This window comes from Calonectris borealis, chromosome 1, assembly GCF_964195595.1.
Source record: "Calonectris borealis chromosome 1, bCalBor7.hap1.2, whole genome shotgun sequence".
Classification (NCBI taxonomy): Eukaryota; Metazoa; Chordata; class Aves; order Procellariiformes; family Procellariidae; genus Calonectris; species Calonectris borealis.
Window position 1 is genome coordinate 76,293,849 of NC_134312.1, and position 24,529 is coordinate 76,318,377.

General features: G+C 36.2%; 1 protein-coding gene across 6 annotated transcripts; it reads right to left on the reverse strand.

Moving 5' to 3' along the window:
- Positions 1-3,199: 3,199 nt before the first annotated feature.
- INTS13 (integrator complex subunit 13) lies at positions 3,200-24,276 on the reverse strand. Of its 6 annotated transcripts, none has more exons than XM_075161179.1 (18): positions 23,965-24,276; positions 23,123-23,249; positions 22,396-22,627; positions 20,885-20,959; positions 19,885-20,087; positions 19,531-19,611; positions 18,222-18,312; positions 16,340-16,468; positions 14,600-14,684; positions 11,917-12,006; positions 10,867-10,956; positions 9,221-9,399; positions 8,231-8,401; positions 7,672-7,826; positions 6,391-6,621; positions 5,070-5,209; positions 4,274-4,409; positions 3,200-3,427 (listed from the first exon to the last, which is right to left on the reverse strand). In XM_075161179.1, the coding sequence occupies exons 3-18, from the start codon at positions 22,618-22,620 to the stop codon at positions 3,388-3,390; spliced, it is 2,121 nt and encodes a 706-aa protein (XP_075017280.1). In that variant the 5' UTR covers positions 22,621-22,627; positions 23,123-23,249; positions 23,965-24,276; the 3' UTR covers positions 3,200-3,387. The 6 variants fall into 6 exon arrangements, with proteins under 6 accessions (XP_075017280.1, XP_075017243.1, XP_075017264.1 ...); XM_075161142.1 differs by having other exon boundaries at positions 23,123-23,391; XM_075161163.1 differs by lacking the exon at positions 23,123-23,249.
- Positions 24,277-24,529: the final 253 nt, after the last annotated feature.

Below are 24,529 nucleotides of genomic sequence, written 5' to 3' on the forward strand. Positions count from 1 at the left end.
ACTTTTAAAAATACATTTTAAAGTTACAGGCTTGCTTTCTTACAGTAAAACTGGCTCTCTTGTCTGCTTCGACCCATGAGAGTTCAAGGACCATAGGGAAGAAAACGTGTAAAAATTTCTAAAAACTTTTCCAATATTTTAAAATCTTTTCAGCTTAATAGATTACCATATACAAAATTTAATCCATAACTTAATTATGGATTAAACTAATTAATCCATAACTTCCAAATTTAATCTGTAAACTATTTTAGAACTGAGAAAATCTTCCTTGAACCTGAAAGCACAGTGTGAAATAGGACCAAAGTACCACCAGTACCACCACACAGGAAGGAAAGGAGATACATACAGAATGCCCTTTCCAGAATTGCCACAGGACTTTACTGGAGAAGGTGGATCACCAAAGAGCCTCAGACCACTGACATTACAACTCTGGAGACAGAGTTTCACTAAGCTGTCTAGGAGCAAGAACTCACAGGGTAACTATCTTGTCATGGTCTGCTCTTGCTTGCAAGGTATGTAGTGGCCACCTATTGTTCTGATGAACTCTGAACAGAATGTATAGAAGCTACCCTGCATACAGGGCAGCCCAATCACCACAAACACTGCTCTAGCACTAGAGAGCAACGAGTTAGCCAAAGAATAGCTTTTGCAGGCTAAAGAACACAGGCACAAATGCGTACTCTTACCGTAAGGAAACCAGGCAGAACTGGATCCAGTTTGGGAGCAGTCTGCTGACCAGTCCGAAAGGAATCCAGCCCAGGGATAGATCTGGGAATGGTTCACAACCAGAAGAACAGCTCTCCAGTGGTCCACTTTTATGTTGTAGTGCAGATTAACGTTTGCAAACAACCGGATGCCAACATGACATACCAACGCAGGTCCCTGCAGCCTCTGCTGGCTCGCCTTCTCTCCAAACTTAAGATTCACACCACCCAGCAATCCCAACAACCGTACAGCTCAACCAATAGGCATGGCACAGAAAGAGAATTTGAACAGCTCACTAGCCACAGGTGTACCAAGAGCTACAGGACCAAAGGATTTGAGCAGATTAAATTATATTTGTGTGTACATTGTACATGTACAATCCACCTCTAGTTACAACATATTTGTGGGAGCAGATGAACAACATGCACTCGTTAGCTGTGCATATGAAAACGTTGCTAAGGTTATGTTCTTTTTTTGGGACAGCAGTTGCTCTGTGAATATGATGGTAGTGACAGGATTTACATCTTCTTGCATGAACGAGTAGCAGTTGACTGGGTTTACAGTGTTGAATAACTTTTTGGATAAATACAACATCCAGCTATAAACCAGCTCTAAAGTTTCATGTAAAAGTCAACACAGCAGCAGTAATTTGCTGTAGTCAATAGTCTATACATAAGATTGGTAAAATATAAATCTAAAGGATTACTGCAGGAAACATCAGCCTTTGTAGTATCTAATGTCTCAGTAAAACTCTTCAAGTAGTTAGAATACAGGCCCACAGTCATCCACCTTGGAGAATCGGGCCCCATTCATTTAATCACTTAACAGTCTTACCTGGCAGATGTTCCAAAAGTGGAAAATGTAGTTAGTAAACAAGCTAAACAAATACGTATTTTAATAGCAGGTGCAGAATTTTTCTTTTCCTCTAATAAAGTATTTAATTCCTGTGCATATTTAAGGACTGCAGCTGAATATTAATGGCACATCAGGAGATGCAATACACACAATTCCCCAAGGCACAGGATAAGCTTTTCAGTTATGCAAGAGATTGCAGAAAGCTGACATTGACATGTTTCCTAGGTTCCAGACTTTAAAACTCCTTTAGTAAACAAGAGAAATATCCAGACTGATATGCAGTACAATCTCATTTAAAAAATTAGAAACTTACGAGAAACAGTAATTCCATGGTAGTTTTCTCCATCAGAACATTTCAGATAGGCTATCAAGAGACATGGTGATGCAGGACATCCTATTTTCAATTAAGTAGTGAAAATAAAAGTCTTCAGATTTTAGGATCTCCAAAAATTACCCATTGCTTCTGTAAAAGCTACATAAGTTTTAAAATGCAGTAAAAATATTATCATGCAAGTACTCTTTAATCACTCTGTAAAAATGGTCCTAAAATCATCTAACAGAAAACACATCTGCATCACAGTGGCTAAATAATCACCTTGAAACTATACATGCTACTTTAACACAGCTGAAGAAAGGACTCAGCTACCAATATAAGCAAAAAATACTTGCATGATATTTGTGTTCAGATCTAGTCATCATGAACTATGGTATTTAAAATTTCAGGTGAAGAAATATGAATATATTAATTTAGTTTTAGAAAAGCTCACAAACGTGTGTCTTCAACTTAAACTATAACATATCAAATCTTATACAAGCTTATACAAGCTAGAATAAGGCAACGGATGCAGATCAGAGGAAGGCTGATATACTTGGGGAGCTTAGCTATTCATCTTTTCCTAGCCCACTCAAGTTGACCCATTTGGAAGCCAACCCAAAACCTTACAAGGGATTACATCACAGACATTGGGTGAGAGTTTTCCTGTTTGGGAATTCTACTCTCCATTAAGAGAAAAAGAGGGTCTACTCAAAGACAGATTTTCTACTTTGCTATTTCACAGCCATTAATATTCAGAATAAGTCTCCCCATGACATTCAAAAAGCTTAGATCTATAGCCACAGGTTTCTTAGAGGGCATATTTCATAAATAAAAAATTTAATCATTAGCAAAAACTTTATTTTACTTTTGCTTACAAACAAAGACTTAACTCCAGCACAACAACCTGAAAGGCTTTGCTTTCTAAAGATCATTTCTAGTCAATTTTTAAAAGTCCTTAAACCAACAATTTTTATCTGTAAAACCACTCACCCTCCCACCCCTTAGTTGAAAACCAAGACTGGCATTTTCTCAGCTCAGTGACTAGGTACTCAGCGTGCAGTCTTTTCCATAATTCTGGACTCCTGAGGAAGTTTCATATAAATAAAAGTATTCATGGAACAAAATTAACAATATTATCAGTTAATTATCAATTACTTGAATTTTTTTTTTAAACAGCCATCACTGATTTTGAAATATTAAACAATACTTATGGGAAAAGACTTTAAACTCTGACTAACATTTTTGATTACTTGATTTAGTCCATGGCAGCACAGATTTTCTTCATACTAAAAACACAACTGTAAAATACTTCAGGACAGCTCCTATTTGCACACTCTTCATTTAATGTGATATGCGCATTTCATATTTCATAGCAAAAATAAGATTAGAAAAATGTAAAAACCAATCAAAACAAAGCTATACAATTGTACTGAAATGGTACCAATATCAATTCCAGCATTAGGTATTTTTGCAATTTGGCCAAGTTTTGTCCAAAGAAACAAAATTAATCATCACTGCCGGCCTGCTTTTCCATTTTCCGTCGTTTCCATTCTGAAATGCAAAACAACAATTGGTAAGGCTTGTTATTGGAAATACAATCAACAGATTAAGAAAAAAAATCAGACTTAAATATTTTTTTAATAAATAGTTTTTACTTCACTAACCATCCTGTCTCTCCCTGGCCCCAACATACACAATCTTATCTCCTCTTAATACTTCTTTAAGCAGCAATCAGTACATAAAGGAAAGGTTTCTGCAAAGAAACTTTCCAGCAACAACCACAAAAAACTATCCACTATCAACCTCACCAAAAGACAAAAGCCCATATTCATGTGACTACAGAGAATCTATTTCTAAAATTTGAGCTTTAGCAGTTTGTTTCAAGGTCTTCATTTTCACCCTTCTTACACTGATCATTGACTACCACCATCTTATTTACTTAAGAGGAGATTGGTTTGGTTTTTCAGTATTTTTTGGTAGAACATGGACTCCTATCAACTTCGTTACAGCACAGCATAAGATTCAACCACTCTATTATCGACAATGTTTTTATATTAGCCATTCCTTTGGAAGCTAAAGCAACAGACTGGCACAAGAAATCTCAACTTAGCTACCATTTAACCCCCCGAAGTTTAAGTGCTTTGCTGCAAGGGCAATCACTAAGGCACAGGGAAGACCATTTATAGGTATTCAGCCTTGCTCAGCACAGATGCAAACAACTGAAAAGCAAACACTACTGTAGTTCTCCATCAATACTGAGAAACAAAGGAATGTATTTATTCATTTTAATCCTCAAAAGAGTAAGGAATCTTCTTAATGCTGTAACTGAAGTATTCCTCCATACTGCATATTGACAACTGCTAAGATAATTGTAGTGATGCATTTACTGATACAAACCCATTTTCTTCTTTCAGATGTTGATATAGCTCAGCTTTATTGTTGACAGAGTTCAAACGACCAATAAATTCCTGGTGTTTCCTAGAGTTGGCAGTATTAATCCTGTTGCTCCATAAAGACAGCAACGACATTGGCCCTAAAATTGCAAGTAAAGAATCTAAGTGATTCAATTTCTGCATTCTTAAACATTACATCATTATAAAAGCTCAGAAGAAATTACAGACTATGGTAGTACAACATATTAAAACCACTAATATTAAACAACCTTATAATAGAGGCTAAATAAATACAAAATATGCAAAGTGGTAACAGCTGAGTAGTTGCTTCACAAGATTGACTTTGCTTCAAAAGCAGAATCTGAACATCAGCTCAGCCATTGCGACAGATAATAGCTCACACCAAGAAGAGAAGTCACAGAGAACTGCCTATTCTGACAACCATGGTGCTTAGCCATGTTTATATTCATTAGTCAGTGATTTCTGACACCTGCCCTTAAACAGCATTTCTGACATACAGTAGCTCAAATAGCACCAGCAGAAATTTGTCCAACCCCCTGTCAACCCAAGTGCCTATCAGTAGACCCACACAGTATCTTGGTACCTCTCTTTTTACATAGACCTGTTGAGGTTAACATATTTATCAAGAATTTCTCAACATTGAGTGTTTAATTAAAAATTATCCTCACTGACTTAGCTTTAACTCCAAGAAGATTCATCTCATTACTTTAGAAAATACAGACGGATATAACAACTTCTATTTTTAAAAGAAATAATCTGTTGCAATTCTTCTGGTTTACCTTTTGCTTTTTCAACTGTGGGCATTTCATCCATTGTAATAAGAGGCTTTTTGTTGGGTGGCTCAGGAGAATCAGGGGAATCTTTGATAACTTCAGCTTCTGCTAGTTCTTCTTTTTCACGATCCAACAGCCCTTTTAACCTTTTTGAGAGGGAAGGAAAACAGTGAAGCAAAATATGCTAGAGCAGCACATGTGATTCTCAATACCATTCTGCACTCCTCAAAGTTATACACAACCCATATCATAAGAAAGTTTCTTTTGACCCCTTGGAATGGGTGAAAAACAATAGGGAAGACTAGCCAAATAATCCTCTGGATAAAGCCTTAAGTAAAGGGAAGGATCTTAAGATATAATTTCACTCAGGTTGCAGCATTTATATTGCAGTTGTTGAGACAGTTGATCATTCTGAATTTTGAAGGAAAGACTAAGTAACAATGAATATACAAGAATACCACACAATTTCCTATTATTTTTTCTACATGAATTCAGACCTATTCATTACCAAATCCCTTTTATCTCAGTCCCCATTTTTGTTCCACATGTGAAAATAAAAGCAATGGTAGGAATGGATTTGATCATACACAGAAAGGCATGAAAGGTCACTAGCTTGGTGACAATAATGTAGGTGAAAAGGTCCTCCTATCCTAAATGATCGTAGCATGTACAAAATATATGCAAATTAAGCTTACTACCATGAGGGTTTTTTCATCTCATTAGAATAATAGTTTGAAAGACAGAAAAAAGACTGACAGATGCTCACCACTTAGACAAGTTACAATAACAACATGAATTACAGACAGTAATATATAGACAGATTGTATACAGACAATTAATCCTGATGTTCAACTAAAGAGAAAAGCCAAATCAATCTGGATTGTTTATCTACCGGAACACTAAACTATCTACAGCTCAAGAGAAAATAAGTGCCCGAGTTTTTAGTCATGCTTTGTATTTTTATAAAGCAGTTTAATGTCTGATAGGTGATGTGGTTACAATAAAAACCAACACAGCAACTCCTGAAGCTGCAAAGCCCTGCTAAGTGGTGAATAACTTGTCCAAGAACCATACAGCTTGTAAAATATGTTAATTTGAAAAGTCTGATAAGTAGGCACTGTAACAAGATGCCCATTTCCCAAGCTTGGTAATGGTGACTGATCCAAAAAACCTTGGGATCCACACTCACTGGTAGTAAGCCAAGGTTACAAGCATGAACACATCAAATCGAAACCTGCAACTGTTTCACTGCAATTCCTCTCCCCTTTGAGGTAGGGCAGGACAAAAATGATTATGCTACAGTTTTATTTCACTTTAGAAAATTTACCTTTCTGTTTCTTGCCATGGCTTATCTGATTCATAGTCTTTACCCAACTTCTCTGATTTGTCTTCTTTGTCTTCTCTCTTTCTACCTCGTTTCTTGCGCTCCTCTTCTTCCGGGGGTTTGCTTCTGCAAGCCATCAAACACTCTAAGACTCGCTGGTGTTTATCAGAGTTGTTTATGTGTGCTCGTACAAGGGTCTCCAATTCATTCCACATAATCCGGTACTGTTCATCTCTAAGCAAGGCCAGAAAAAAGTCAGTACATACAGGATTACCTAGATCATTAAACCATTGAATAAATTAAGGTTAAAAAACAGACCTTAAGAAACAAAAAAAAACCCAAAACAAAAAATAACTCCAAACAGATTTTCTGCCCTCTTGCACTGGAGGCCTATGCACCTGGGATTACTCCAGCCTTGAAACTTGAAACCACATTGCATGTAACATTTCCCAATTAACATCAGAATTAAGTTTAAATTGAAATAGACTATGTCCACTGAAATCAAATTCTTAACTTCCACAAGATCTCACTGCCAAAAGCTCACTGCCAAAAGGCACTTCCGAATCCTCTCAGGTATTTGCTAACTATGCAATGTCAGGATATGCAGAGGGCCACTCATGTACTGACATGCAAATTAATTACTATTTAATTCTTTGGATAAAAATTTAGAAAGAATTGTACCATGCTACTGTAAATAACTTCCAGTCATGTGGGCAAATCTTCTGTAGCTGAATTTCTTTTCAGCCAATTCTTGGAAATACAATGCATATATCACAATGACTGAGATATCAGGATATTCTATGCTTGTTTTAAAGGAGTAGCCCATATTTTAGATAACTGTTTCAAAAGGATCTGACTATTCTAATATAACCCAATTTTAAAGCATTGTTCATTTATAATATGCTTAAGTTTTCCTTTTTATTATTACTACTACTATTTATTATTATTTTATTATTTGAATTTATTCCACTTTCTCTATTCCTAGCTTGTATCAATCTCTTACCTTTCTTGATGACTACCTTTCTTTCATATTTTTTAACATACTCACAATTCTTGGGTAATAAAATGATGGATTTTTTTTTCCTAACATACAGCAGTATCAGTACTGTGATAGCCCCTAAATGATGCAGGCAAGGTATTCATAGCATTTGTTTTGCGTACATACAGCATTTAGTTCACTACATATTACCTTTGGCCAAATTTTAAAAATTTGGTATGAAAACAATGCCAATAGAATATTTCTGAAAAAAGTCCAGCATCAACAAAAAGAGATATGCATGTAACCTTTTTGGACCCTTTCCTCTGGTACCAACAGTAGAAATTGGCAGCGGATCGTTTTTCCTCTCCATGTCTACCAAATTGTATATTGTTTTTTGACAATTCAGAACATCCTCATCAGTCATTGCTTCTTTTACAATCACACTGGCTAATGGCACTACCTGTAAGACAAAAAAGAAAAGTCAACAACAAGAAAATCTGTGTATGTCACAAGAGAGAAACAGGAAGAAAGAAATCAAAGGCCATGGAACCATGGAACAACACACAACAAAAACACCCCCTCTTATCCTCAATTGAGTAATAACTCGAGCAGGTATAAGCAGATGCACGTTTTTTTTTACTCAGCTGCACTGTAGCTGTCAGGTTCAAATATTCCATCCTATTTAGATGGCATTCCAATAACCTACTGACATTAAATACAGAGTACTTAAGTGAAAATAAAGCTGAAAATCAACTGATTTTGTAGCAAGCGATTTCTCATAAAATAGAGTTAATATTTCCTCAAGTGGCAAGGTGAAACTTAATCTAGGACAGAATAAAAGGTTACAATCCCCAGGTTACTTACAGCTTGCATGTTGAAGATGGTAGTCTGAGAAATAATCATAGGCCAGTAACGAGTATGTTTCTCTAACTGATCTTTTGCACGTTCCAATGGAATTTCAAGACTTCCATCAATCTTACATCTGGGCTCTAGAAAAGGAGTTAATCGGTTTTCCCTCATAAATTCACCAAAATCCTAATGATAACCAAACAAGATACAATTAGGCATTTCTCTAACAAAGTAACTTTACTGAACCGGCGAAATAGCATAGTCTTGCTTATCACTAACCGTGTACCATCCTGACCACTAAATTTGATCCTAACAACCAGAGCCCTGTTTCTAGCTTTCAGATGTACATTATTCAGGGTGAACACAGAAATAGTTGTATAAAAACATGGGTTAAAAACTGATGCAAGGTTTTTGATGAGGAGGCCTTCTGGATCTGCAAGGTATTTCATGTATGGTAAGAGTTTTATGTTTTTCTGGAAGCCACTTCTGCTTGTTTACAACTGATACAAAGGATGTGTTGAAAAAATAAAGGAAAAAAAACAAAATGAATGCCAGCTGATTGCCTGCTCCATATCCAGGGTTCAAAGCTGACAACTTCATCTTTTATATTTATTGTACGAACCATTCACGTGCAATCTGTCCTTCTGACAATAAGCAGGATATAGTCCTATGTGCATCCAGCCCACAGAAAAAACTTGCCAAGAAAAATGTTATTCTAGAATCAGAACAAACTTTAAATACTCATAGTGCATAAGGAGGCAAGTACTTCCTTGACACAGAAAGGATTCTATGAAGCAGGCATAACAATAAGCAGATGTACTTTGTACTAAATATGTATCAGTAGTACAAAGAAAAACAGTTTGACTATGCAATCCACTCCAGCTCTCCAGAAAACATACCAACATTTCCTTTACATATGTATTGCACTAGATCTCTTGTCATCTAAGATAAGCAACAACTTAAGAAAAAAGAAAAAAAAACACACCAAAATTAAAAGAATCTTACTGTAATCCGGTAGTCAGTGACTCTTCCACCACACCCTTCGCTAATTGATGGGGGATCTTCTAGAATTGACCGTGAGCTGCTTAATACATGCAGAAAAATTTCTCCTCCATGGCTGCTGAGCATGTGACTAATTACTTTAGAGCCAGACTTGCGTGGCTGTTCCAACAAAACAGAACGACCTGTCGGAAATCAGATCAGTTTCATTAGTTACTGCGTGCTGCAATTTTAAATTAAAAATTACATGTACACAATACAGGTTTGTACTTAGCCAGTAAGACTCTGAATCCATTAAAGTTCTGTTTTCCCCTTTGAGTATTTACTCCATGTCTTTACACAGAACATAGTGTCATACGCTCTTAAATTTTACGCAGAAAGAACAAAAAGCCTCTCTCCTGGACCAACCAATCACTTTCTCTGTAGGACATTATTCTTAGGAAAAATACATATTTGTAAGACATTAAAATGGTATATTGTGTAGGGGCAGTTTGTTATTTTTAATTATTACAGATTATATTTCATACTAAACTTATTTGGCCCTACTGGCAGAAACTCTCTCATTAAAAGCAACTTCTACAAAGTAACAAAACCTACTTGAGTATAAAGGTATCAGTTGATACTATTTGTTAATGCTTAAAATGGATACCGTTTTTCAGACAGAGAAATAAAACTGCCTTTGTCTTATTTCCAGTAAAATACACTAAGCATAAAAGGGTGCATTCTCCAAATAAGTTGTTTGTTATGAGGAAGTAAAAATAGAAAATCGGGAGAGAGTGGTTATCTGAAATATGCTATTAATTTTGGTTCTAACCATTTTTATTGATCGAAGTACTTTTTCAGTACAGAATCTTTAGAGAAAAATACATAAAAATATAGTGTTTAGTAAAACCACTGCACATTTATTTGGACATTCAAATGACTTGACTGAAGAAAACATCTATTAAAAGGATGTCTAATGCAATTTTGTTTGCAAACTGTAAAAAAACCCACATGTAATTAACATTGACTATATATTACTTGTTCAGAAGAAACAGCTTTGGCTTACCTTTTTAACATGTATTTAAATGGCAACATCCTATAGGAAGATTACTCATGGAAATAGGCAAGATCTTGCAGATAAGCAAAAGATAACCAAATCTAACCTACTTTTTGACCAATCTCAGTACACATAGGTATGTCTGCATCAATTGACCAACATACTTAGTTGGTCATAACCCAGTTAAAAGAGCTTTCTGAGGCTGCCCAGCATCTGCTAAAAATCAGGCATAGACATAAGTTGCTAATATTTTGCAATAGTCAGAGTAAACATTGTCATCAAGTACACTATCACCTACTGAAAGCAGTGTTTCCTACTAAATAGCATAAAGTGAAAAGTATTCTACATCTAGATTCAGGAAAGCACTACCCGAATTCAATACTTGCTTCTTCTTTACATCTTTCCTCCCATCTTCAAGTTTCAAAACACATTCCATTTGCCTGTGAGTACATTTAACAACTTTCTTCTCTTATTTATATGACATGTTAAAATAAACTTGACATTTTTACAGTATATAGACATTTACTGCTATACAAACCAAAGTGCAGTAAGTGCTCTATTCACAATATTAACAATTAAAACATTAAATAATTAGCCAAGGACACAAATTTACCATTAAGGAGAAAGTTAGTAAGGCATGAAGAAGGTCTGCTATTTACATCTACTGGTGAAATTCTGTATGCTCCAGTGCAATAGTGTAATTCTGAAAAATAAATGAGTAGAAAAGTTGAGAGTGTAGTTGCACATACAGAAAAAACATCCCACAAAATAGAAGAAAGGAAGAGGAAGAGGCTATTCCACAATCAGCAGAACTAAAAAGTCCAGCTGTCTCTCAATCTAAAAGCCTGCTCCTTTCACCATCTCCTCGCAATCATTCCAGTACCCTCAACTCCGAGAACGTAATACATTCCCAAGCCTCATTTCCAGCAGGACCTCCAGTTCTTTATCTCCTGAATTACTTCACTGTAGAGTCAGCCTCCTCTTATTTCTCTCATCTATATTTTTGACCTGCTGGCTCAAAGAGTCAACTATCTTGCTGATAGTCTATAGGGTGCATGAGCTGAATGGTTCCTATGTTACCCCAAATTTTCCCCATCTTTCTCTCCTTTACTCAGATTTGAAAGTTAATATAGAGGGAATAGTCTACTGATAGTATCATTGCATTCATTTAATTTCCTTACAAAGCTTTTTACTTAGCACTCTAAAGATTACACTAAAGATAGTACTTTGATACACACCCCTGCCCCAAAAGAAGAATTAAACCCAAAAAAGATTCAATGTCTTAAAGCTGCTATGTTAAAAAAACACCACTATGGAACTGACAAGGTATACTTGGCCCTGTGGGAGGGGCAAATAATTACTGAACATTGTAGTCAAGGAAAAACTTCATGATACTTAGGAGGAGATTGAAAAAAGCCACCAAGAAAAACATTACTACCCCTCTCACCTCTTACACAACCCACTGATTAGCCAAGTCAGGAGAGCATCATATGACCATTAGTAAAGCAGGGTGCAGTCAGCAGCAAGGTTTATAGAGGAAAAGGTAAAACCAGCATTAACAAGAAGCAAATTACCTCCTTGTTCAGATTCTTAGCCAGGTATGGAGAGAACAGTGTTCAACACAAGTTAGAATATCAGTTTTGTAAGATACCATGTTACCTACCCACACTATTTGTTCGAGGAGTACACCATTTTAATGTTACAGTTTCTTTAAATGTGCCTTCTCTGCTACTGCCACCTGTATGATTATCACCTGCAATATAAAGTCAGAAAAAGTGCACGATCAACCATATTTCCTTTACTACGGCAAAAAACTCCAAAGCTTTAAGGTACAAAATATTTATAACATGAGCATATACAAAATATAATCTAAGTTTAAAAAGTTAGATATCTAACTTAAGCAATAAAAGTTATTAGCACTGGCAGTTGAAAAAATAACCTTTTAAAATCAGCCACCATTGCATAAATTTTAAAAAACAATTCAGCAAACAAAATACTGCAGCTCCAGAGTATGTTCCATAGGTTTGATTCAACATTTAGAAAATTATAGATATGTTTTGTTTTATCTATAACAGGCAATTTTTTTCTTCTAAAATGCCTAGGACTTCAAGACAATAATTTTCCACACAGAAATCAGAACACTTACATACATTAGAGCTGATCATTTCTCCTACATATTATATCCCAAAGTCAAAACTGAAACTGATCTAAAGAAACATTTGACAAGTTGGGCTTTTGGGGGAAAAAAGTAATTGGTCTCATCATCCAGTATCTTTGCTTTGTCAGATTCAGTCTGAACATCTCTCAACATGTTTTACTGGCCATAGATGTTTTATCATTAAAATACTTTTATACATCACCTCACTAATAACTGGTCTGGCAAAAACCACCTGAAGGCCTTAAAACAGACATTATCAATACTCCTTAATATATTAAACTGTTTCTACAGGTGAGTTTTGCAATTCTTCATGATCTTTGATTCACATTATCTCAGGAAATAATTAACTGAGTTTTGCATGAAGTTTCAGAATTTCAGTAGCATAGTCACTTAATATGCTCGAATCCACAATAATTGGGAGGAATGAGACATACATCAACATGCAACATTGTATGTAATATGCTAGGGTTTAGTCTAATCTTTCATGCAAGTTTTCTTTTATTTCATATCAAAGACATGGATTCACAAAAGATTTGTTTGATTTGCTTATTAATCATGCAGGTAACTTGCAAAAGTTGATTTTTTTCAGTTAAAATAACTGGAATAATTTTAGAAAGTCCCTCTCAGAATATCTAAAGGCCAAACTTATTTAATCTAAAAATTCTCTAGCAACATTTCACAGAAATAAGATCAATGTAACTAAATTTCTACTTTCCTAGCACCAGAGCTATTACAGCCAAAAGATTTATTTAAAAACAAATAAAAGAAACCAAAATTTACAGGATCTAAGAAGAGACTTTTTCCTCTCAAAGTTCTGATGGAAAAGATTAAGAGGAATTGCAGTCGGAGTTTGCTTTTGGCTTTTACTAGCAGACTTATTCCTTGAGCCAACAAAACTATTTCTGAGCGCTTACAATAAAGTTTTATGCTTTCAACATAGTTCAGGTGAGTCTGAATTCATTACTGTAACATCCTATTCTTTTTCCTCAATCTTTAATCATACACTCCACTAAAATGTGGAGCACAGTAATTATAGAAGATAATGAGGAGTTACGTTCTTTTCTTCAAAGTAACAGTAAACCCCTTAAGAGAAAAAAAAAGCACAAACTCCCTAAAACGGCTACTTACAGACCATACGATTTCAAACTTCAGAAAAAGAAATACCCAGTCTTTGTTCAATAATTCTGATATAACTCTTTGAAGTTAAACCACCATCAACGTTCTAATACATTTTATATAATATAGTTTCGGAGAGTAAAACAAATATCTACAGCCTACATCTAAATACATAGACTAAGCTTTTAATGGTACTGAATCGTAACAGAAGTTACAATCAATGCAGTAAGAGGAAAAAAACATATACAAGCCTTTAAAAGCTTCAAATGAGACTTCAGCACTGAAAAGGCATACAGTCTAAGTATTCCATAACACCCTGGCACAGGCTGAGGGTTTTTTCACTGCTTAGCTTTGCTTTTAATTCTACTAATACAGAATTTTTAGCCTGACTTATTAACAGAATTTTACATCAAGCACCATTTCCTGAACAAAAAAGTTTTGCATAAGGCTTACTGTTGTGTTTTTCTAACCTCAGTTGAGTTATTAAAAATTCACCTCAGAGGAATACTAGGTAATAATTCCAAATTTACAAAAAGGATACAAGGTATTTCAAATACAAGACGACAGCTCAAAAGCCAAATAACTATTGTCTTTGCCAAAGCAATTACTGTCAAACAGACCTATGGGATGTAAGTGATGTCAACTATTATTATTGAACAGACAAGATTAAAAGTTCAATTCTGCAAGGAATAATTTTACACAAATACCCACAAGAGGTACTTTCTTTTGTAAAATCACTGCAGATCTGGTCTCTCATCTACTTTTTATATCTCAATAAGAAGTTGACATGCCCCTCAAATCTCACACAAATATCCTGAACATATGTGAGAAACCTCTGATGAATTTGACTTGTTTTTTCATTGTTATATCCTTATTACTATATTAAAATATGCCAGTAATGATTAAAATTCCAATGCCAACATTACAAATCAAGTTCTTGGGTTGTAACAAATAACTGAAAATATGCTAATCGTGCCTGAAGTTTACATCAATTTGAAGCTTGCAATCTTTCTTTGTGAATACTTCCAGCAGGCTGATCAAAAGCCACTTTTATAGGACTATTTCTACTTACCACTCTTTAAAAAGTCAACGTGTGCCTCTTTGTGATGAAGAAGCTCCACATCATAGTTGGCTGATGTGTTAGCATGTTGTTCTTCCTTCAAAAGAGAAAGGCAGAAAGAATCATATAATTATTGTAGCTAGAAGTCACTATTTTCATAAACGAATGATTCTACATTTACCTTTCGCTCCAGAAGAAAACAAAAAGTCTCCAAAGTGCATTAGACAACAACAGGATTGCAATGTTGAGGAAACTGTTTGCTCTCTGACCTGTTTAAAGATGCAGCCATCTACTTTTCCTCTTTTTTCCTTTTTTTGAAACCCTATGGTTTCCTCTTTATACAAATGTCATGATGGGGTGCATAGTGTAAAATATAGGTAAAAAATAGGCTTAAATGCTTTTTTTTATATTAGTGAAGTCAAGGAAGCCTACAACATATTGAATACCACCAGTTACAACTTACTGAGCAGCAACAAATGGTCACTGCAGAATAGATTGCAATTACTTTTCATAACTACAAATATCAAAAATCCAAACCAAAAAACACACTTTGAATTTATTATCATTTCCTTGCACTTGAGAAGTGTACTTGCAGCTGCAAGTTTATAATTAAAAAAAAATCAATGTTTGTAAAGAGGACACTGCATCTTTAAACAGCTGCAGAGGATTAGCAAAAATGGAACAGCAACCTTGGTAATTTATTCCAAGTTAAAAAAAAAGAAAAAACCACAGAGAACCCAACATAGTCTATTACTATAAGGACAAAGGCAGAAGGGAGAGGCATACCAGCAGCACACAGGTCAGAAAGTTACAGACAAGGTATTTGCAAACTTAAGTCACATTTATGCCATGACCCATGTCAAAGTTTCATTAAAGCTGTGAAAATAATTTTTAATTTCATGTTTTAACTTATAAAATCCATACAACATTGCTAGTTTTCAAAGATGAAAGTAATGATTGACAGTATTAGAACTTGATGAATTTTTTAAATCAGAAAAGTTTATCTGCCCCTGCCCTTTTTGTTTGTTTGAATACTGACACTACTGTTTCAATTGTCTCTTGCTGCCTGATCAAAAAATTACTGTAAACTTAATAATACTTGAAATTCTTAGTTGCACTGATTTCCCTCCCAGTAGCAATAAAAAAAAATGTTAAAAATAGGGACATAAACAACTTTGAACAGAAGATGTTTAATTTAATATCTTTCTTAACTAGATATATCCCCTGTCCCCCTGTTTCTGGTTTATGGATCTTCAAACTGAAAAACCTACTGGAAAACCTTTAGTCAAAAATCAGCTATTAGTTACAAACACCTTTATGTTGGGTGGGCGTGATAATGAAACAGAGGAAAAAGAGACTCACTATGCCACTATAATGCACAAGGGTCAAGAATATCTAAACACAGCTAGAAAAAGACAAAAGAATCACAGACAAAGTAATCTGAGGTAAATAAGATTGTATTTATATAAAATAATACAAACAGAACTGAAATAACACTTGTATTGCTACATCAAAAATTGAGATTCAGCAATACAACATTTTGTTTGTGATCCTTCTTTACTTTTTTTTCCCCCTTTATTTTTACTAACCTGGTCACAGACATTGAATGTGGGCTAATAAAGAAACAAAACAGAAAATATGATATGGAGAGAAAAACAATGTAAAAATTCAATTAAAATAAACATTAAGAGTTTTCAAACAAATTTAGAAGTGATGCAGCTAGTTAACACAAAGCTATAGACACAATATTACCTTCATAGGAATATTAGTTATTGTGGTTGAAGCCAGATCGAAGTGCTGTTGTACTAAAACATTCAGTTTTGTAGCCAGATGCCGTCCTGCACGGACACTGTGCACTTCACTGGTTAAAACAGGTGAAAGCTAAAATAAATTGACATAGAGTATATAGTATTAATTGATTAGGCTCTAGTATCATGTAACAGTATTATTCATTTGAAACTCTAAAATAAGCACATTTATACTGGTAAATTTGAATAGAGGGAACTACCACCCAAAAAACCCACACCATGGGAGACTAAGAAGGAAGAAGCAACAATTATTTCTCATTCAGAATTTTGCAGGTTATGCCAGTTGTTATAGTTGCAGCTGCTACAAATTGTCAAAAAATTAGAAGTGTTATAAAAAACTTCAGTCATTAATTCATTATTAACAGGAAGAATTAGTATCACAACATGGAGAAGAAATCCTCTTAATAGCAGCTCTGGGCCTAGTTTTTCACTCTTTTACCTGGTAACAGGAGCAAAGTAATTTTTACATACCTACCTGTAAGTGCGTCATGTATACATAAGAGAAACAAACACAAGCCATAAGATGCATTTGATTTTTCCCTAGCCAACAAGGACATTGGTTTTAGGCTTTTGAAAAAAATAAAAACAAAACAAACAGTGATAAGGATGACTGTCTTACAGAGGAAAGTAGTAGTCAATTTATTCTCTTCCATTCACATTTTATTGTATTTATCTACAAAAGAGTTCTGTAGAAAAGAATCTCAGGAAGATAGCTATTATAGTCCTTTTTATTTATGAAGTAATATGCAGGACTAGATGCCTTTCATGTTAATAAGACTTTTTTCCTTGTGTCTTTTCTCTTTCTTACAGACAGCACATTAAAATACTGAGCAGAGCAGACCGATGAAGAGCAGAATATATTAGAAAATATTTTGTATGTACTTGGTTTCAAACAACCACCACTAAGCATACAAGTCCACAGAGCACATGTGCTTTTGTAACTGAAACTGAGATGTTAACATATAGAATAATTTCTTACATGCATCCTTTCACCTTTTCGTAAAATAATCTTTAAAAGTACCTGTAGGGTACTTCAAGTATTTGATGAACTTCAAGCATATTCTACTTCCCTACAATATATTACCCTTTCACTTGGAAGCAGATATGCTTTCCAATGCTTTTCATTAAAAAGGCATTCTGTTTGCTAACACTGGGACAACAGAATTTATACACAAAAGCTCCTTTTGGCTTCATGAGAAAACCATTCAACCAAAAGGCTAAGAATGGTAACATTTGGACTCGATGATCTTAAAGGTCTTTTCAACCTAAACAATTCTATGATTCTATGTTAGTCTGGATAACACGGAACACAGTGCTGAACAATATCGACATCATTCAGTAATAGATATTTGGGAAAACAGGGCTTGTGCTAGCTAGCAGCTTATGCTTGAATAGCAGGAAAGTTAATTAACTAACTATTCAACACACCAAGCAGTTGATGGTTTTCCACTCAGTGGAAAACTCCCTAAATGTGCATTTACTTCTCAAAAAAACCATCAAACCCAAGATTATAATTCTATGGCATTAATGGTCTTACTTCACAAAAAAATGAATCATGAATTATTAATGGAAGAAATTTAAGTAATGAAATAAAAAGGGGGATACTATATATGCACGAAGACTACAAAACAAGAAAACAAAACATGCACTTTAGATAGTAATATGCAGACTGTCAACTTTTCAAAGAATTATCACCTGTACTTTTTCCTACACCTTCCCAGAGACCAGAGGCTCAAAACATTATTGCTGAATAACTTGCACTGTCTATTTTGAGTCTGACATAACTTATCCAAGGATTAGGAACTTTCTCATTTTAAGCTCCTTACCTCTTTTTTAGGACGATCTGAAACAAGGCTGTCTTCACCAACTGGGTAAGTGTGGATTAAAACCAATTCACATTTCTGAATCTGCATTAGACTTAAAAATAAAAACATTCTATTGAGCCTACAGTGTGGCAGACTGTCTCCCAGAAATTAGATCAATTCTGTCAAAATTTGTCTGATTTCCAGAACACAGAATCATAAAGATGTATTACAACATACTGTTTCTGAAAGCATTCTGTAGAAACTAGGTTACATTAATGACTTTCAAAAGCACAGACTTCAAAATAAGTTTTTATCGGAATAAAAAAAAAGTGTAACATTTCTAGCTCTTCAGATGCTATTGCACTGTGTTTCTTTTTTGACATATCAATGGAATAGATCCTTAACTGGTATAATCTGTTCAGCTTCATTCAACTGAAAATTGACACTACAGAGGATTTGTGTCTCCAAGTGTGTGCACAGGTATTAATAGGGGTTTCCAGTGAACATGAAAACAACTACCCAAATAGCATGCTTATCTCCTAATGCGGCTGGAAATTTGGAGAGATCAAGACATTGTTCCACATCTCTGCCTACAGGAATGAGACCATTTTCCTGTCTTTACAGAGGACTTAGAACCTGATTCCCTGGGGCAGTATCCTTTCTACATACATGAAACTGCAATTGCAGCAGGTAAATATAACAGGCAAAAATGCTTCTGTTATTCAAGTGCCTAAGGAGCAAACAAGAATAGGATTCTCAGCCTACTATACACTTTACAAGGCAATACACAGTCCCTGGGCCAAACAGTTCACTGTTTAATTAGACAAAACATATGGTGGAAAAATGACTTCTCAGAGGAGGTGCAACCTGTATTTCAAGAGATTCCTTCATCTCAAGGGAAGTGGCAGGCAACGCAGTAATTTAGAAATTAAAAACTAGTTTCAAAGAAGTTAACTATTTTAGTCGAAGAAAGATGAATGTACAATTAATGCAGTGTTACCAAGAAAAAAGCATCAGATGCATTACTGATTACAAATACACAGTATATAACAAGGCACGGTTACCTGTCTCATTTCAGAGCAAGATGTAGAAGGTCACAACCTAAAGAAATACTGTCCTATCAGGATAAAGGATGAGACTGAAAAGCTAATCATTATACACCAGCTCTAAGTCAACAATATCATGATTTAGCACCTTCTATTTTACACAGGCATTCATTCAAACGGTTCATTAGAATAAGTTTTAAGTGACAAAAATACATCCATATTTCATAGAGGATGTAACAGGTACGTGCAGAATAAGTGAAACGACGTTTGAAAAGTATACTCACTGATCTGAATTAGCTGCAAGCTTGTTATGCTCATGAATGGTTTCCTGAACACAATCCTCAAGCATCCGAACATGACTGTCACTAGAAAGAAATTTTATATTTTTTTTATGTAAGATAATCAATCCTCCTGTTCAAAGCAACAGGCCACTAAATGCTCTCCTATTTCAAGTGGGAAATTTTTAGTTTTACTGTAACAGACCTCCATAAATAAAACCTTTAACAAGGCAAGAAATGATCTAACAAAGAACGCAAAAAAGCTAGCTACTTCGGGCACTAATTCATGACAGTCAGACTTCTAAAAATGTATGAAATAACTTTTGCTTTTAAATGGTAGAAGCACATTATCATACATACCTTTTCGCATTAGTAATACAGATTATTCTTCCTCTGTTTCCAACACGTTCTGCATTCTCCATGAGCATGGTTCGAGCCTCATGCTGGTATTCTGTTATTTTGCAGAGCGCTTCAACTGCTGCAACCAGACCATGAAGTATGCTGCAGCACTCTGGATCTGCCCGTGGATTAGGTGGCCCGACAGCTGCTAATGCTGCCATCAACTAGTTAAAAAGAAAGAAAGAAATTATTATTGAAAGTTACTTTCCAGCCATCTGTTAAAATGATTAGTTAAGAGAAAAGTCATCATTATAACTTATTTTACTTGCACATTAATATTGTTGGGAGAAAAACAAACACACCAATTAAAGACCATTATATGTTGGCAGCCTTCTGGAAAACATTAGGCCCTAAATTATCCTTTGCAATTCATTTATTAATTGTTACTAAGCCTTGAGAATATAATATCCTCATTTATTACAGAAAAATACCTGGCTATAATAAGAAGTTATATACAATACATGAAAGAAACTCTAACATTATCAGTTGCCACCTGCTTTTATTTTCTGAGAATTTGGAAATTCAGTTCCTCTCCAAAGTAAATTTTTCAGAGGACGAGCTCATTCAGTATGAAACAAAACGAGAGCAAAGCAAAGAGAATATTTACTTTTTTTTTTTAACACGATTTATTTGTTTATCATGCAAATGAAGAAAAAATTAAAATTCAAGAAGTATCACCAAATTACAGGAAAAATACATAGGTAATTTCTTTATAACGTTACTTTAATATATAACTCTATAGTCAAAGCTACTGGATCCTTTTTAAATTATGTAAAGCTGCCTATAGAATAGTCTGGCCTCACAGGCTACTACTTAAAATTCTGTTATGCAATAATTTCAGACCCGATCCATCAGCATTTTAATTAACCAAAGTTATTTCATACTGAACATAGAAAGAAGCTGCTATTTATTCCACAATTAAACTAGACTCACAAAACAAAAGAACAGTTACAAAGCATACCTCCTGCAAGTTCTGATCTTCTTGAGTCCAAGAATTCAAGACATGAGCCCCAGAATCACTCACAATGAAATTCACCTAAAAGGATCAAAAAAGCACATGTAAGATCACAGCCAATCATACAGATAACAGCCATTATGGCTAATTCCTCAAATCCAAACAAATATGAACTACACCTCTTTCTTCTGATACTCTGGAGATATGTGCAATGATAAGCCAAACTAAAAATAAGACAACAAAACCACAAAAAGCATCCACTCCTGCTATATTCAGTTACCCCTTCAGTAACATTATGATTAACAACTTCTTATCTATTTATATTTCTAAGCCACTAAAACAGTCTCTACACCAAATTAGCATTGCAGGATATTATGAAGTATTTTAATAATTAGGTAATATTTTCAGTAGAATAAACACAAAATAAAATAAATTCTAATAGTGCAAATCATTCTCCAAAGACTGTCACAGTAGATCACAGGAGTAAATATCTAGCAAGATTTAATAAACATCACATCACAAAATATGTTTTAAAGGTGACAAAAAAGTCAAGAGGAAGCACACCTTCCATCTCAATTGCAGTTTCTCATACCACACAAGCCAACTGATTCAAATCCATTAAGCATACACTTGAAATAATCCCATAATGGGACCTGACTGTATATTAAATGCGCTAAACTAGAGTCTAAATTAAACATTCATTGCCTGAGAACCAGCACATGCAATCCATCAAGGCAGTGCGGTTGACGTGCATCAAATCACTGAACTACCGGAGGTATTTGTTAGCAGCCAGCCTCCACCTCCGCTGCTCTCTGACACAGCCAGTATTCCACCATCACTACTTTGTACCAATATCACTGTCACAAGGTTGTTTAACTTCCTTTTTTTTAAGGCTAACTAACCTTTAGGACATTGCACAATGGTTTATTCAATAATGAGAAAAGATCTAAAAAACTGGGGATTAGTTATCTTAATTTATGATACAATGTAACAGAACCCCCCAGGCATTTATTTTTCTAAACAAGGACCTATGCACCAGGAAGCTCTTCCACTTTTTCAAACTGGTAGCTTCAAGGCGATCCTACCTCTTTCTAAAGCCCAGAATTCCTTCAAAGGATACCAAAAACCTTACGAAGTGCTACTAAGTGTGTTTAGAAACAAAATTCTATTTGAAGCAATACCTCACTCAAGCTTCTGTAAACTTATAGGTCGGAAGAACACAATAATAAATCTGTAAGTTACCTTAAAGCACCTCTCCATGTTTTGCACCGAGTTACAAAGTGAGATTAAGACAATGAAAGGTCCTCAAAATAAATATGTAACAGGATTCAAATACTACTCAAACCAATTAAAATAGCTATAAAGTGTACGCACAGCACGAGGAAATTCTTACATAATAAATTTTATTTGATCTTTTAATCTAACCAACAGCTAATGATATTAAAAGACTTCGTTAAAATGGGAAAATCTCTCTTATACTATCAAGTATCACATGCAGTATGGTTAGAAGAACTTACCAGTTTCTTGAAAGGGAAAATATCATACATTATTCTACAGTACTCCATGGATGATTCCACTGAACAGGTCCATAGTGATTTTGATATAGGTGCTAGAGGTATAATTCCTTGGGTCCGATTCTTTACTAACATATCGAATTCAACATGTTGTCTGCAGGATTCTGCCATATATGGGCAGTGATCCACAACAAAAACAGTTTTATGAGACTCAGAAAAGATTTTCATTTTCTTCCTAAAAGAAATACATATTAAAATCAGAAAGAAATTGTACAAGGCAAAAAATCGCATCACAAGACTACAGTGCAATTTATATAGTATAAAATTATCTTACTAGAATATGCAAGTTTTAAAGAGGTTACCTCTTACAGTATTTAGATCATATATTGCATACATTAGCTCCTACAAAACTGTGAAGCTTTTAAAAAAACTACAAAAATTCCCACTTTAAGAATCTATTTACATGGGGACGAATATCCTCTAGAACTCTTACTAGTCCCTATATTTAGTATACTAGATTTCTAATCAGAAAAAAATGTTTTTTCTCAGGAGGAAAAAAATATAGAAAATGTGAAAGCATACTATTGAAAAGGCAAAAACGATGCATAGTATTACCCTCCCCAGTTTTCTATTTAAAAGAAACTTTTAAGAAAAAAGTACAGAAACTGCTTCCTATTTATTTCCTAAAATAAGCAACATAAAAAAAAAATTATGATTAGTCTATACAGACCTTGAAGTAGCATAAACATCAGACTTTTAAGGAGATTTTCAGCCTTCACTTTGCTAGGTACATCCTTCTATTTTTAAATGAATATTTGCATCTGTACTTTGATCTCTCACTGACAGACATACCAAGTCTGAAAGTAGAATGTAAATGTTTCTTATCCAACAAGACTCACAGGAGCACCCCTTGTACTCTTCCCAACTATGAAGCCTGAGAACTCTGCAATGAAGTGTGGTTCACATCGATAGATCGGGTTTCCCTCTCCTACAGCATCACTGAAAGAAATACTTTTGAAGCAACTATAACATCAAATCCTTGTGTTAGGGCAGACATCATAACTTGGAGACCCGAGCTACATATGAAAATTAATCTTAGACTAGTGCTACTAATCTTAGACCAAACACTCCTCATCAAACTTACTCAATTTCTAGATGTTTCCATAACGTCTCTAGTATAAAAATCTATTTCGTCCACGCAGATGCTGCTGAACTACAGAATGCACAAAACCAAAAAATATATACGACCTAATTTTAAAAACTAAAATATTGAAATAATGAGGATTTTCGCAAGTCAGGCTGCGGGCAGCATCTCGCTCTGGGGGGCAGGTTTCGCACCCGCTCTCAGCAGCAGCTGCAGGGACACACTACACCCCTTTCGGCAGAAGCCAAGGCCGGGCTTGCATCCTATCTTTAGGGAGCCCGAGGGGCCGGGGAAGCCGCGCTGGCTCCTCGGGGGCAGGCAGGGCGGCAGGCAGGAGGGGCGCACGCCCGCAGACGACCGGCGGGGTCCGGAGGAGGCGAGGTCGGTCCCCGCCGGCCCGGAAGCCGGGGAAGGGAAGTGCTTCTTACCTGGGCCGGCTCCTCCTCTGATGCAGAAGTCCCGGTCCTGCTCCGCGCCGCGCCCGGGCCCGGCCGCGGGCTCGCTCCGAGGAGGAGGGATGAGGCCCGCGGGGCGCCCTAGACGGGGTCGGGCGCGGGCGCCTCCGGCCGGGCGACCTCCATGCCCCTCCGCCCGCTTCCTCGGCCGCCGGCTCCGCGGCGAGCGCGGGGCCCAGCTCCTGCCTCCGCGCCCGGCGCCCGCGGGGGTGGGAGAAGCGGCCGAAGCCCCCCCCGCTCCGCCCACCCCTGAGGCCGCGAGACCCCCGCGCGGCCACTTACGCCGCTGGCACAACGGCTCCCCCAGCGCTGGCGGGGGGAGCGCCTCTCCCCTCCTTCCTCCCCCGGCACCTCCCCGGCCGCGGCGGCGCCAGCCACCCGGGCCCCGGCGGCTGGCCGGGCTCACGCACCCCCCATGCCCGCCCTGGCCCCACCACTCGGCCCTCCGCCTGGGCGCGGGCCGCCCCGCCCTGCCGCCAGACGCCGCGGAGGAGGAGGAGCCCGAGGCCTGCTATCTCGCGAGATGCCAGTGAGCCCC